The sequence below is a fragment of the Helianthus annuus genome, chromosome 3, assembly GCF_002127325.2.
Source record: "Helianthus annuus cultivar XRQ/B chromosome 3, HanXRQr2.0-SUNRISE, whole genome shotgun sequence".
Taxonomy (NCBI): domain Eukaryota; kingdom Viridiplantae; phylum Streptophyta; class Magnoliopsida; order Asterales; family Asteraceae; genus Helianthus; species Helianthus annuus.
Window position 1 is genome coordinate 172,496,091 of NC_035435.2, and position 16,653 is coordinate 172,512,743.

The window sequence follows — 16,653 nt, forward strand, 5'->3', positions numbered from 1 at the left end:
TCTTGATTAGTTAGAAGATTTTAAATTTTTTATTAGTAGATTATCAAACTTCTAACCTTTGGTGGTTTATAACATTTTCTCTTTTTCACTAAAACCCTAGTTAAAACAGTTTTGAAATTAAAATAAGAAAAAAATATCGGGGGAAAAAGCTTTTTTTAAGAAGAGTTAATCACACCGTTAGTTCTTGTGATTTACGGAAAGTAATAACCTCAGGTACTAATAGCTCAAAGTAACAATATAAGATTTTAACTTTTGATTTTGTAAAATCCTAGGGCCTTAAGGCTAACGGCCGTTAAAAACTAACTGAGAACTTGGTACCCAACCTTGAACTTTGAAGACACCACAAAATTAACTCTTGTATATAAAACAAAAATTTTCTTTTTTTCTCTTATTATTTATTTAAACCTTTTTAATTTATGTAGGTAAATCATTTTTTAAATAATTATACGTAATTGATGTATTAAAGCTAATTTGAAGCCACTTCAGTAATTAGCTTACAAGTAAATTAATGGGAATATTTTACAAAATGATAACCAAGTTTTAGGAGTGTTTCAATTAGGTCACTTATAAAAAAATTGTTCTAGTTAACTCATTAAAGTTTATTTTATTTGCTAATCCTATATAATTAACCTGAACGGGAGATAAACCATCTTAGGTGACATTTATTTTTTATTCTTATTAAATATGCTGATATAATTTATTTAATAAAAGAGAAAAATAAAGTTAATTAAATAAAAAATAGATACACATTCTGATCATTCAGTACGGTCGCACCACCACCTAACCGTTGGACCACCACCGTGCCATCGAACCATCACACCACCCAATCGTCACCCAACGTAGCATCCAACCGTCGCACCACCGAATTGTTGCACCACCCAACATCGTCGCATCATCATGTCGTACCAGCACCGTATCGTGGAACCATCCAACCATTTTTTGGTGACCATCATGCATATGAGAATTTAGTTCTTGATGGATATAATGTGATGAATGGATAAGAATAAAGATATGCTAAACTTTATAGAAATTTAATTCAAACTAAATTGTGATGAATGGATGGCTATATGATGGATATAAACTTCATATTGCTTTATTGTTTGATGACCACCTTCAAACTAAACTTTATATTGATCAACTACGTGCAACATTTTTAATAAAGTTAAATTTAGTTCTTAATGGATATAAACTTTATTTTTTTTACTAAATTTGAATTATGTATAAAAAGGCTTAGAATTAAAAGTGACTTATTCCATGGTTTTGAGAAGTTTTTTATAACTCATATTGACCATTTTGGATTTTATAAGTTAGCGTGCTTTGGTTTATCCTCATTTTTTATATTTTTTAGTTAAATAATAAAAAAAAAAAACTTAGTTAAAGAAAATGAGAAAAAAATAAAATTTGTGTTTTAAATACTATCAGAGTTAGTTGCGAGGTTAGTCCCTGTGGTTTCTCCAAAGTAACAATGATGGGTACTAAGTTCTTAATTGACAAAAATACACTAACTTTTTAGTTAAGTATTTAACAATCATTAGTCTTAAGGCCCTAGGATTTTATAAAATCAAAAGTTAAAACCTTAAATTGTTACTTTTCATAAACCAAGGGGACTAACGGTATAATTAACTCTTTTAAAAAAGAAGGTTTTCATAGATGCACTACATGAAATTTACATGGGAGCATCTCTCCATATTGTTACAAAATTTACATGAGGGTTTCTGTTTAAGAGATGGTTAACCAGTGGCTTTGAACAAAATTTGCTTAGTCTTTAAAAAAAAATAAATTTGGGTTCAATAAGTGTTTACTGTTTAGATAAATCATAAGTGTTTGATTAATTGATCTTTAGGTTCAATAAGTGCTTATTGTTTAGATAAAACTATAAGTGTTTGATTAATTGATCATTCTAATTTATTGGGACTAATTTTGTCAAAACTAAAAAGTTAGTGGCATTATAGCGGCCGTTAAGGGTTTATGTGGCATCATTAATGGAGCCTTAGTTAACCCACAAAAACCAGTCTTAAAGCACCTGCGATATGGGGCCTCGTCTATCGCCTAGCTGGCTCTTAGGTGGCATCACAACTCCAAATCATGAAAAACTATGTTCTCGAAATGAAAGTTCTCTACTCTACAAACCAATTTTGGAGAGAAGAGAGAGGGTGGGTCCATTTCATGGGTTCTTTTGGGTACGTCAGAAATTTTGCTAGAAGGTGCTGAGGTAGTGTCTGTGGCTCACTACAAATACTCTTATTATTATTTTTTTCACTTCTTGTTAATTCATTTTTATATTTTACTAAAAACAAAATTATATTTTATAATTTTAAATGTTCGTGACTTCAAAAAAAAAAAAGAAAAAAAAAGAAACCTATCTTTATCTTAACGTGGGTTGTTCTTTTTGTTAGTCATTGTAGATATAGTTTACGAATTACGAAGCCATCATCACTATAGTTAAAAACCCACACACTAAAACTAAAACCCTCATGGTTTGCATTCCTCATGTCTCATCCCTAATAAAAACACTCTTTTAAGTATGTTAGGTGAATTGAATGGGTCAACCACACTTTTATACGTCTTAAATTAAGGGGCTGTTTGACAACTTCTGAATGGTTAAGTGTTGAACCGGTAATAAGTTTGAACCATTATGTGTTGAACCAGTAAGAGATCTGAACTATTAAGAGCCAGTATAATGCTTAACCGTTCAGAGACAAATGTCTGACCAATTCAGATTATAGGTCTTAACCTTTCAGACTCAGTATAATACATAACCATTCATAGGCAACTGTCTGAACCATTCAGACATCTGCTCATGAAACAAATAGTCTAAACCACTAAGTATTGAACCGGTAAGAGTTCTAAACCATTAAGAGGCTCATTAAGAGCTAAACAAACAGCCCCTAAATGTCAGTGTGTTCTACATAATGTTCCCTTCTTTTTTCCAACTTTTACACAAATGGCCCCTTTTCTACTCTAACATGTGAAATGAATATCGACTAAAATGATATTGTATAGGATGTTGATATTTCTACTAACGAAATAAATGCAAGTTACATCTTTAGGTGATAATAATAATAATAATAAAAGTACTAAAAATAAAAATCATTGCCTCATAGCGTGTCAAGTCGTGCTTATTTTATGTACTTTTTTAGTTCGTCAATGTTTCGCCGTAAAGTTAGTTCTGAATCGAATGGGTCAAATATAACACGTTCTCGTTCGACAGTATAAATTCAAGTTACTATACGTTTCGATCTCACCGCAACGCACTAGGGGTAAATTTTCAACCCTTGATTGTGCTTTTTTTGTGAGTTTCCTATGTATGAGTCGGGTCACACGTAAATACGTGATAATCGCACAATATAATTCAATTACTTTACAGTTTGATCCAAGTCATCCAACCGCAATGCTATTTAGTTAAATAGGATACGTCAAAACATACTTTTTAATATAGTTAATGCATCACATAATATTTGAACTAATTTAGTTCGATGTTTACAATGCATACGTGCAGCAACGCTCGTGAGTCTAATCACTAGTCTAGAACTTAAAATGCATGCCTACTTTTAATTAAAAAGATGGGTTCTAAAGTATAAAGTAGTAAGAGGACTCGGGGCGGTAACGTGATGGGCGTTCATCACGCGTTGAATGGCCACGGAACACCGCCGCCGGTGCTTTCTATCACTCGTGGAAGTATAACGAGTTATGGTGGTCACGCGTTGAACTTTGAGTTTTGATAGGGTATGACTTGTACATTGTGCATTAATACTTGTACATTGGAATCCCCATCACTAGTGATACCACCCCCACTACATTTCTATCACTATCACTAGAATATTGGGTGCTGACATGACATGATTTGATTGGGTGCTCCCATCACTAGAACCCATCACTAGTGAACCACCCCGTGTGGCCTAAGTAATATGATTTTAAAAATATAATGTTGAAAGATGGAGAAAGAGTATGGTGATTGGTGTTTGCAGAGAATGGTCATGTCTCCAAGAAAAGAAAGCAAGATAGTTGGGGATTGTTGTATAAATATGTTCAAACACACAGGAAAGAATTTTAATTTTACCTCATGACTTGACACTTCTCTGCCTCATCAATCATTTCACCTCATTTTTGTCTATACTTGTACTTTACCTTTCACACAAATTCACAATTCTCACTTACCCATACAATCTAAACTTATGCAATAAAAGACTAAAATACAATATTCTACTTTAATAATCTAAACTTATGTAAAAGACTAATATACAATATTCTACTTTAATATATTATCAATTTGATTTTCATTTCTGAAAATTTTCGAATTTAATATCATTCTACATAATCTTGTAACCAAACTTATACTAACATGTAAATGTAATGGCATTAAACAAATTTTATACCAAATACACCCACTAGCTAATAATTATACTAACATGTAATGGCAAAATGGTGAATTAGAAGTGGGCAAAAAACAACTAGAAAACGGTCCAAACAGCAAAATGGCTCAAATGGTTCAAAACGGCTCCTCTAAGGGCCGGTTCGGTTCAATTTAGGATGCCAGGAAGGGGACCCGGTATGGAACTGCCGGTTTGGAAATAGAACTGATCCAGTTTGGGTCGGTTCGGCCGATTTCGGCTCCCAAACCGGTTTGTGCATCTCTGGTGTAATATAACTCATCTCTAGGTGTAATAAAGTTATAGTTGCCTAGTTGGAGTACACTGAATCAAATCTCTACATGTAGCTTGGCTACGAGTGGGATTTTATTGGATATGATTGTTGTTTTATCTTTTTTCACCATTTTACAAATTATAGTGACACTATATTTGAAATAAATATCAATGATTAATAATTGGGTTGACCTAAGTAAGAATACAGGTTGTATATGGAGTAGTGTGCTTGTATGATTGTTACTATTGAGTTGTGTACCAATGTGTATGATCATATCGTGTCAACCCAACCTGTTAAGACACGAACCCGAAACACGTAAATACAAACACGACACGAAATCTTATTGTGTCAGATTTTCCAAACACGAACACGAACCTGATAATAAACAGGTTACACGAAATGACCTGTTAAGACACGAAAAAAAATTACCAGCGTATCATACGACCTGTTAAGACACGAAAAAAATACCAGCATTATCATACGACCTGTTAAGACACGGAAAATTTATCAGTGTATCATATGACCTATTAAAACACGAACACGACCTGTTAGGAAACTACAATATATCTCTCTAAGCATGTAGCACAACTCCAAAGACAATATAGACATAAACACAACACAATTTAGGTATTAATACCGAATTCGTCATATCCGCATACCAAATTTACAATATTTACTTCATTTAAAGACAGGAGGGGCAAAAAAAGATTTGCTCCAAACAATTCAAATCAGTGAAATCACAATGTATTCATAACATTTGGAGTTGCAGAAATATTTGTAATAAGCTTCAAAATTTTCCACTCCTTCCACAGCAGCCATTGATTATTTTTACCAGCTCTTAAGATATCTACACACTGCATAACCAAACAGAAAAAAAAAAAAAAATTCAAGGGTTACAACTAGAGATGGGCATAATAACCGGTTCCAAACCCGACCCGTAACCGGTTCCAGTCCCAACCCGGTATAAAGCATACCCGGTTCCGGGTTTAAAAAACCCGACAGTTCCTACCCGGTTCCATATTTAAACATTATAAAGAACCAACATGTTTATGCATATATGACTTGTAACATTGGTTTAGGGTGTTTTTCAAAAAAAAATTGAAATTTTCCTTTTTAACCCTAAAGTTTTAATCTTTGACAATTTAAGTTTAAAGTTTTAATATTTGTTTCCTTTTTAACCCTAAAGTTTTAATATTTGACAATTTAAGTTTAAAGTTTCAATTTTGGTAATTTAACCCCTTTTGATTAATTTGATTTTTCACTTCTAATTCAAAAGTTTTCATCTTATACAATTTAACCACTTTGATTAATTTGATTTTTCACTTCTATTCAAAAGTTTCCATCTTTTGCGATTTAACCATTTTGTTTTTTTTTTTTACTTATGTGTTGTAATCTTGGCTTTGAGGGTTTTTCAACGAAAAAATTGGTTATGCATATGGTTTTTGTAACCTTGGCTTTGGGTTTTTTTTTTTAAATTGATTTTTTACTTTTCACCCAAAAGTATTTCATAAATCACTTTTAACCCAAAACTATTTGTTTTTTTACTTTAACACAAAACTTTTTAATCTATCCTCACAACTTTTTTTACTTTCAACTTTGGTCCTTTATAGTTTTCATTTTCCGCAAAATTTTCGCTTTATGCTTCGTTCTAAATTTTGTGACTTAACACATCGCAACATGCGTCTTTGGTTTAACGTTTTTACGTTTCGTTCTAAATTTTGCGAGTTAACATGACGCAACGTGCGTGCGTGTGTGGGTAAACGTTTTTACATCGTCTATTTTTTTCCCGTTTGATAGGTTCAACATAACGTGCGCGTCCTAAATCGACTTAGTTATAACTAAAGAATCCCCGCCGCATTGCGGCGGGTTGTATTTCTAGTTTAAAAAAAAAAATAAGTTCCATACCTTGTACCCGGTTCCTACCCGTACCCGGTTTCCATGCGTACCCGGTTCAAGTATTTTTAATGTGACTTTTTTATTATTACAACCATAGTTGTTAATGGCGAATAGCGATAAGGTAACTATATGCTACATAGCGAATAGCGATAAATAGCGGGCGCTATTTTATAAATAACGATACACTAGAAAAAAAAAATTAAAAATTTATATGTATATTATATCAAAAACCCTGGTATATACGCTATTTTAGTTGTATATTTAACAAAAACATAAAATCCAGCTATTTTATAGCTATATTTAATCTCTATTTATATTTTTTTAAAAATAAACTGAAATCCCGCTATTTATGGCCACATACCCTATAGCAACCTTGGACTTATACGCTACGCCATTCGCTATAGTGACCGCTATTGACAACTATGGTTACAACCTACAACTTTTGGAGTGCGAGATATGCAGTTAATGCGGTAAAATATCGGATATCGGATATCGGTAAAGGACCGATATTTGAAATATAGGTTATCTCGGTGAGATATCGGTGGGATATTGATAATTTTAATATAATGCAGAATTTATATATATAGCAATAATTCAGTGATATATCGGTTATACGGTCAAATATTGGTGATATATCGGTGATATTTCGGTTATCTCGGTCAAATATCGGTCAATATCGCCGATAATATCGGTACTGATATTTTGACCGATATTTGACACCGATATTTGACTGAGGTACCGATATGACCGATATAACTGATATCTCACCGATATTAACTGCATAGGCGAGATTATTCATCCGTACTCAAAAAAATGACATGTTTAAAGTTTCAACTCGTACTGATGGGGTTAAATCAAAAAGAGAACTTACAGTCCAGTTGATCTGATCCAGCTTCAGAACCTTACACAGCGTAAAGCCGTATAACTTGGTCAATCTTGGTTCGACAAACAGGGCAACCCCAATTTTTGCTTTTGATTTCATTCAAACATGTCATGCATCCAGCCATGTGACCACATGGGATGCACGCCCCCTCAACCGGTGCATCCAGACATATAACACATGATGAGGAATCATTATTATTGTTATTATTATTATTATTATTTTCCTTCTCGGAAAGATCGATATCGGTGGAATCAATTGACGGGTAGTGAACCGGACCGTCATCCACTATGTCTGGCAACGGTGGTGCTGACGGTGCATCGATGTTCATAGGTGCGGTTGGGACAATTTGAGAATACGTGTTGGTATCTGAGTGGGGATGATAACTGATTGGAGCGCTGCTTGTTCCAACATCCTCGATCGCACATTGCGTTTTTTTATTATTGTCGATGTTATGGGTGGTGGGGTTGGTCGAACCAGAAGGGGTACTTGAGCTAGAACCGTGGTAGGTGTTGGGAGCCGTGGGTCCCACTGCTGAGCTGGATTGTAGGGAGGCGGTAATAGCGAGAGCTAACTCGGGGTCCTCTGGTGTTGTTTGAGGTGGTCCAACAACAGAGCCTTGGTTGTTGAATGGAAATGCAGAATGCGTAACCTGAGATATGTAAAATATGCATGTATATTTCAGCATTGTGTGTGTATATATATAATATATATATCATATAATTCAAAAGCAAAATCTGTTTATCCAGGCATTGAAAATTAATTATTGCGCCTTTTAAGTCGTAATAGTTAGAATCAGTTTCAAAAAATAAATCCAAACACCTAGGGCTGCAAACGAACCGAACGAACACGGACAAGACCTAGTTCGTGTTCGTTTGTTAAGAAATATATGTGTTCGCGAACCGTTCATGAACACTTATCGAACGGGATTTTTTGTTCGTGTTCATTTGTTAAGGAAATAAACTTGTTCGTGTTCGTTTGTTAATTTTAGGCAACGAACAAAAACGAACATTGGCGAACACAAATGAGTACAAACTAATGTTCATGAACACAAACGAACACAAACAATCGTTCATGAACAGAATATATAATACACTGACGCTTATTAGATATTTAATTTGTCGGAATTTTGAAGTATTTAAATAAATATAAAAAACTAAAAACACTAATGAACTATCGAACACAAACGAACACGTTACCGAACGTTCACGAACATAAACGAACGAACACGACCTCTGTTCATGATTGTTCATTTAACTAAACAAACGAAATTTCTTGTTCGTGTTCGTTTGTTTAATAAACGAACGAACACAAACAAACTTCCCGCCGAACGGTTCACGAACTGTTCGCCGAACGTTTGGTTCGTTTGCAGCCCTACGAAACACCCATTATAAATGCATCATAGAGTCACAAAGTAAAATTGTACACTATTAGAAAAGAAAACGAAAAATGGTTAAGAATAAATCAAGAAGATGATTATACCTGAGGAATTCCTTTGCATGCATTGCAAAACCGTTGCAATTGTGGCTTTTCACTTTCGCTAACTGGTGTAAGTTTGATGCGTGTTTCTGTAGTTGAAATTAACTCAGGTTAGGGAACGTAAAAGTCTACTCCTTGCACAATAAAGCCATAAAGGTAAATAAAATGTGTATTCATAATTTCATACTACCATTATTTTGCGAGTAAATTACAAAAATCGTCCTTTATGTATGTCACTTATTACAAAATGTATCATTTATCTTCAATAATTACAGAAAACGTACTCGATGTTTGCAAACCCTTGCAAGTTATGTCCTTTAGCTCTAACTCAGTTAATTTTTTGTGGTTAAATCTGACCAAATGGACCCCACATGAGAGTATTTTTGTGGTTAAATCTGAACAAATGGACCTCACATGAGAGTGTACTCGATGTTTGCAAACCCTTGCAAGTTATGTCCTTTAGCCCTAACTCAGTTAATTTATTTGTGGTTAAATCTGACCAAATGGACCCCACATGAGGGTATTTTGGTCATTTTACTCTCATGTGAGGTCCATTTGTTCAGATTTAACCACAAAAATACCCTCATGTGGGGTCCATTTGGTCAGATTTAGCCACAAAAAATAACTGAGTTAGAGCTAAAGGACATAACTTGCAAGGATTTGCAAACATCAAGTACATTTTCTGTAATTATTGAAGACAAAGGACACAGTTTGCAATAAGTGACATACATAAAGGACGATTTTTGTAATTTACTCTTATTTTGCAGATAAAACCGTCGCATACATCAATAATCTAATTAATAAACATATAAAGACAAAATGATACTTATAAGTTATAACCACGAAATTCAAACTTAAACCTATAGAAAAATCTTCAACAATCAAAGAAGTGTAAAATAGAAACTTGAAAAGAAGCTAATCATATAATATGCGGATAAATTAATTTGACTTTCAACTACACATCACGTATATGTAATTTAAATGTGTAGAGAAATTACTGTTGGAACACGTAATGACCACCGTAGGATCAGGCTGGTTAAAGTTCGGTTCATCCATGTTCGCCTTCCACAGAGCAACCAGTGCCCGAGGTTTAGCATCCTGCTTATTAATAAAAAGAAAATATTAGGCGTCAATTCATTTATATAAGAGTAAAGTACACGAATGGTCCCTGTGGTTTACCAAAATTTTGGATTTGATCCCTAGCTTTCCAAAAGTACATGGACGGTCCCTATGGTGTGCACGTGTAACACATTTAGTCCCCAGCCAACAAATCTAAAGGTTTTAGCAGGTCTAGTTAGGAACTAAATGCGTTACAAAATACAAACCACAGGGACCGTCCATGTACTTTTGGAAAAAAATGGGGACTAAATGTGCTACAAATTGCAAAATGCAAACCACAGGGACCATCCGTGTACTTTACTCTTTATATAGAAGATAAAACAACTGATAGCGGCAATGGCAAAGAAACATACCTGTATGCTGGAATACATGGCAAGTTCTAACTTGAAAGGCGTTGTAAGTTTACGAGCTCCACATGGTAGTACAACTACCCACCTGCAAGCAGGGCACTTAAATTTAATATAAAGAAAGTGAGACCTATCAAACAGGTACAATAATATTCCAAACATATTCTAATTAGAGATGGCAAACATGAGCGGGCCGGACAGGTTGATAAACGGGTCAAAACAGATTCGGGTCAGAATAGGTAAACTATTGGTATGGGTTGAAAATTGAAATGGGTCAGGACGGCTGCAAACGAACCGAACGAACACGAACAAGACCTAGTTCGTCTTCGTTTGTTAAGAAATATATGTGTTCGCGAACCGTTCACGAACACTTATCGAACGAGATTTTATGTTCGTGTTCGTTTGTTAAGGAAATGAACTTGTTCGTGTTCGTTGTGTTTGTTTGTTAATTTTAGGCAATGAACGTCGACAAACACAAATGAGCACAAACTAATGTTCATGAACATAAATGGAAACAAATGAACACAAACAATCGTTCATGAACAGAAAATATAATACACTAACACTTATTAGATATTTAATTTGTCGGATTTTTGAAGTATTTATATATATATAAAAACTAAAAACACAAATGAACTATCGAACACAAAAGAACACGTTACCGAACATTCACGAACATAAATGAACGAACACGACCTCTGTTCATGTTTGTTCATTTAACTAAACGAACAAAATTTCTTGTTCGTGTTCGTTTGTTTAATAAATGAACGAACACAAACGAACTTCCCGCCGAACGGTTCAAGAACTGTTTGCCGAACGTTTGGTTCGTTTGCAGCCCCAGGTAGAGCCACACCCGCAAACACTTTTCTGGCTTTTATTCACTAAAATCTATTCACAAATAAATCGTAAAATATCATCATTCATTATATAATATTACATTAGCACGGATAATATGCAATGCTTACACTTTTCTAGAAAGTAACTGAGGAGCAAGTAGTTCAAGAAATCCTGGCCCGTAAAGCTCTTGCAGCCAACCAGAGAATAAGCATAAATGGTTCTACAAGAATTGCATACCGAACATAAGATGATGCCATAAAAAAATGAGAAATAAAATGTATTAATGTAATGACCGAAATCATGTGTAAAATGAATGAACTGCGTATGTACCTCAAGTACACGGACAACATTGCTAAATCCCTTAAATCTTGCAACATCAAGTGCAGTTTGACAGTCATCATTCATCACCAACGCGTTAGCTGAAAAGTAAAATAAAAAAACAAGCAAGTTGGCCCACAATCAAGTAATCAATGTCATCGTGGCCCTGTTGACTTTGACTAAGAAAGAATCACATACCACCATGAGCAAGGAGTAGCTTAACCATCGGCTCAAGGCCTCTTTTTGCAGCATGATGCAGAGGAGATCCGGCATGACGACCTGTAAAATCGTCACCAAAAGCATAAAAAGGAGAAACTTTCATAACATCATACGTCCATAACTACACGAAGAACTATTTACAGACACACGGAAGCTACCTGGACGATAGGTGTTTACATTGGCACCCAATTCTATCAACGTTTTCGCAACATCATATAACTGTGGATTCATAGAAGCCAATATCAAAGGAGTCTTTCCTTCATTATCCATCCACTGCACCACAAACAACATGGTTAAAAACACAATCACACCACTAACGATATTTCACTTGCTTATAAAAATTAAAACTACTTGGGGGTTGTTTGACAACGTCTGAATGGTTAAGTGCTGAACCAGTAAGAGGTCTGAACCATTAAAAGCCGGTATAATGCTTAACCGTTTAGAGGCAAATGTCTGACCAATTCAGATTATACGTCTTAACCATTCAGACTTAGGGGTTGTTTTTTTACCTCTTAATGAGGCTCTTAATGGTTCAGACCTCTTACTGGTTCAACACTTAATGGTTCAGACTGTTTGTTTCACGAGCAAATGTCTGAATGGTTCAGACATTTGCCTATGAATGGTTAAGTTTTATACATAGTCTGAATGGTTAAGACCTCTAATCTGAATTGGTCAGACATTTGCCTCTGAATGGTTAAACATTATACAGGCTCTTAATAGTTCAGACCTCTTACTGGGGGCACTTAATGGTTCATCACTTAACCATTCAGATGTTGCCAAACAGCCACTTAGTATAATGTTTAACCATCCAGAGGCTAATGTCTAAACCATTCAGGCATCTACTTGCGAAACAAACAGTCTGAACCATTAAGTGCTGAACCAGTAAGCGCATCATTAAGAGCTATAAACAAACAGCCCCTTATATGCTTTTCAACACAATTTATTTAACTAAATTAAAACTCAAAACAGGTAGGTAGGTACTACAACCACTATGTATAACAATCTGAATCTCAATTTTCAACAAAACCGGTATCATAATTCACACAAATCTTAAAACAAATCCATAGAAATCAAAACTTCAACAACAAAAACCTAATATTACGATAAACAAACAATTCTAACTAAAAAACTGGAATTATATGAAATGAATGAATTATTATGGATACCTCAAGGCCAGCACCTTCGCTGCGAAGCTTTTTGATGCCTTCAGAGTTGCCATAACTGACTTGTTGATACAAAAGCTCGTCTTTGGATTGCTGTACCCCCATTTGATTGGGAAATTGATGAAATTAGGGTTTTTGAGGGTTAATTGATAGCGATCCACCGACGAGATGATTGATTTTGGAGGTTATGTATGCAAAAATGCATTTGATTGGGGGAAATTATTATATATGAATAGCGTTATCTTCGTGGTTAAGAGTATGCCTGTTCCGCGTAACTGCGTTAGTCAGCCATGACAATTTTGTGAATTTATTTATTTTTTGTTTACCCTTTAATTTAATAATATATTATAAAATTGCTGACCCGTTGACTATGTCGGGTTAAATTGTTAAATAATTGATTATAGAGTTTAGATTATAAGGTGGTGTTTGTTTTTTCTGCGAGAAAAGGTCTGCAGTCTGCGGACCACATCTGCAGCCATCCGCAGGAGAAGAGGTGGACCAAATGTCTGCAGTCTGCAAGAAGAAGAGGGTTTGTTTTTTTTTCCCTTCTTTTACAAAATCACTTCTCACAAACACAACCACACACTTCTCTTGTCTCTGCCTCAACTCTCTCTCTCTACTCTCTCTCTACAATCTGCCATCACACCACCTCCGCCCATAGCACCACCACCTCCGCCATCACACCACAGCCATCATCTTCGTCGTTCAACCACCACCACCGCCTTCGTCTTTCAACCACCGCCACCGCCATCATCTTCGTCGGTTCAAGCACCACCACCGCCATCATCTTCGGTTCAAGCACCACCACCTCCACCGCCATCATCTTCGGTTCAAGCACCACCACCTCCACCGCCATCATTTTCGGTTCAAGCACCACCGCCGCCGTACGCCGTGAACCTCCATCTCCGTCTCTGAACTCTCTCTCCTGCTCGAACAACCCGAAGCACCGCCACCACCGTCGCCGTGAACCTCCATCTCCGTTCTGCGAGTAGGGGGTTTGGTATAGGGTGGAAAATGGTTTGGGTGTGTGTTGTTGACCGGAGAACGGTAGACCCGTCGCCGGAGCCGAGGAAGAGAGCATATGGGTTCTTTGTTTGGAGGAGATGAGATTTGTCTCTGTGTTTGATGTGTGTTTGATGTGAATTTGCAGAGTAGGGATTGTGGAAGAAAAAGGGTTTGAAAGAAAGAAGATGTGAGAAGAGGTGAGAAGAGGTGGGTTTATGTCTGTTCCAGGAAGAGTGAGGAAGAGGTAAAAGGTGAGAAGTGCTTCTGGAAAACAAACAAGCTGCAGGACCCAAAGGTCTGCGCGTGTCTGCGCGACGCAGACATAAGTGGCTAGAAGAGCTTCTGCCAAGAAAACAAACAGAACCTAAAAGAGTGTACCTATCCACACACTCATCTCACTATTTACACATTCAAAAAAGTGATTTTTGTCTTTACATGCACACCCTGCAGTGTCGAACTGTGGCCAAAACGAGGCGTTTTGGTCCGATTAACCAGACAAAGACTGACGGGTGTCTGACGGGTCTGTTGACCGGACCAAAACCAAAACGCGGCCAAAGCTCGGCGTTTTGGTCCGGACGACAGACCCGTCAGACACCCGTCAGTCTTTGTCTGGTTAATCGGACTAAAACGCCCCGTTTTGACCACAGTTCGACACTTCAGGGTGTGCATGTAAAGACAAAAATCACATTTTAGGTGTGTAGATAGGCAAAATTGGTGTGTGGATAGTTTGGCCCTTATAAAATTGTTGCAACACTCGAGCTTTGTTACAACTAGTGGGTTATCAACTTATCATTCTGATTCATGTCCGGTTTAAAAGGTAGATAAAATAAGCGAATGATGAATGTGCCGATAAAAAAAATTATGTCGTGATGGTATATTTGAAAGTGACGGAAAAGATACGTCGTTGTATACGAAAGCGGAAAGCCAAATTATTTCAACAAAATTTACACCAAAACGTGTATAAAGATGAATATGACGGGTGCATTTACAACAGGTCGTTTAATCGTAGATAAAAAGGCACATCGTAATGGTGTAGTCAGAGACGAGCGTCGAACAGTTTAAAATAACCGAACGGGAAAGATCAATTGGTTTATGTGGGAGAGGGTATGGACTGCTATAAAACAAAGTACTAGAATCAAAGAAAGATTGCAAGGTGATGGATAGGCTTCATACTCAAAACAATATTACAACAAACAATTAAGCGTGTATAAGAATTCCAACTACAAAACTACTTAAGTGTCACCGTTTTGCAAAAGGACTGCAAGAACGCAATTTCTTACAAAATTCGACGCACACAATTGTATTGACTACCTGATGGGCAATGTGAAAAGCAAGAAACGAGAAGATCTTCAACAGTTCTTTTCTTCACCGGACATACTTATAAATGATATCAAGACAAACAATTTACTTTGGATAAAAAAAAACATGTTAGATTTCCAAAACTATAAGGAAATTGTGATTTATTGTCTATTATAAAAAAGGTAGTGTTCATAACTTTATTATGATCATGATAAGTGAACTATTCGAAAACAAAATTAAGATATGTTGCATGGTAAGGGTAGCTAGCATAATCTTGAAGCCAAAAATCGAGGCCGCTAAGGACGGGTGGTGTTCCCGATCGGGGCCGCCCACACTTAATTCCTTACCGAGCTCCATAGTATGTAACCTTGAAACCTAAATATTTAGTTGTTGCATACCAAAAAGGTTTGTAGCCTAGTAACATCAAGATGTGTTGATAAGGTCGAATTTTCAATCGAATTGAATTCGGGTTATTAGCATTTGAAGATTTTTAAAATGAATTTGAATTCGAATTCGAATAATATTTGCGCAACCTAATTCAAATAAGACTATTTGAACTCGAATCAAATTCAAGTCTATTCGACTAATCCAATTTAGATATATATATATATATATATATATATATATATATATATATAATAAAGAGTAAACTGTCATTTTCGTCCATGTGGGTTGGTCACGTTCGCCACTTTCATCGAAAAATATTCTATTTCTCAAATTTGTGTCCCTGTGGTTTCAAAATCTTGACATTTTCATCAAAGTGGTTTGCCCCTCATTTAACATTAAAGAAAGGATCGGGTTATCAAAATAGACGAGAACAATAAGATTTTGAAACCACGGGGATCCAAATGCGAGAAAAAAAAATTTTGGATGAAGATGGAGAAAGTGACCAAGGAGCTTTGGATGAACTGTTGATTATATCTTTAAACATGGGTCAAAATATAGAACCTAATCATGTTTATTCAATCATAACGTAAATATAGATACCAAGTTAGAGACACTTACTTGTGGGAGTGGTCATCTTTGAAGACGAAGATAAGGCCATGATTCCCGTTATGGTGCCTTGGGTTGATGGATCACCTTAGAGAGAATTTTTACTATTGGTGTTCTACTCTAGAGTTTTGATCACCACTTGTTATCAATATATAAAGATCAATGAATAATGGTCATAAATGGTGATCCGTTATAAAACTCTATGTTTTCTCTATTAATGGTACCTAGAGGGAAATCATAATTGTCCCTTAATACTAATTAATAATTACAATTACTACCATCAAGTAATTGTCGGGGACTAGTTATGTCATATTGTTAATGTTACCAAATGATCCCTAAGGCCACATCAACGGGTTATTTCTAACATTCTCCCACTTGGCCGAGTGATCATTTGTGATAAGTATAAGTAAGTTTGGCCAAGTTAAAACATTAATCAATGTTTCAAATTGAAATT

At 35.6% G+C, this 16,653-nt stretch overlaps 1 protein-coding gene across 1 annotated transcript; it reads right to left on the bottom strand.

The window, feature by feature from the left end:
- Nucleotides 1–5,229: 5,229 nt before the first annotated feature.
- Nucleotides 5,230–13,190, bottom strand: LOC110930881 (putative E3 ubiquitin-protein ligase XBAT35). The gene is made up of 10 exons (XM_022174272.2): nt 12,906–13,190; nt 11,898–12,012; nt 11,719–11,799; nt 11,533–11,621; nt 11,331–11,422; nt 10,372–10,453; nt 9,898–9,997; nt 8,903–8,988; nt 7,412–8,072; nt 5,230–5,498 (listed from the first exon to the last, which is right to left on the bottom strand). The coding sequence occupies exons 1-9, from the start codon at nt 13,005–13,007 to the stop codon at nt 7,443–7,445; spliced, it is 1,377 nt and encodes a 458-aa protein (XP_022029964.1). The 5' UTR covers nt 13,008–13,190; the 3' UTR covers nt 5,230–5,498; nt 7,412–7,442.
- Between the last annotated feature and the right edge of the window lie 3,463 nt (nt 13,191–16,653).

Coding starts and splice junctions, on each gene's coding strand:
- LOC110930881 (XM_022174272.2), bottom strand. CDS start 13,007: ATGGGGGTACAGCAATCCAAAGACGAGCTTTTGTATCAACAAGTCAGT. Junction 9,998..10,371: donor CCATGTATTCCAGCATACAG/GTATGTTTCTTT, acceptor ATTAATAAGCAG/GATGCTAAACCTCGGGCACT. Junction 8,073..8,902: donor CATGCAAAGGAATTCCTCAG/GTATAATCATCT, acceptor TACATATCTCAG/GTTACGCATTCTGCATTTCC.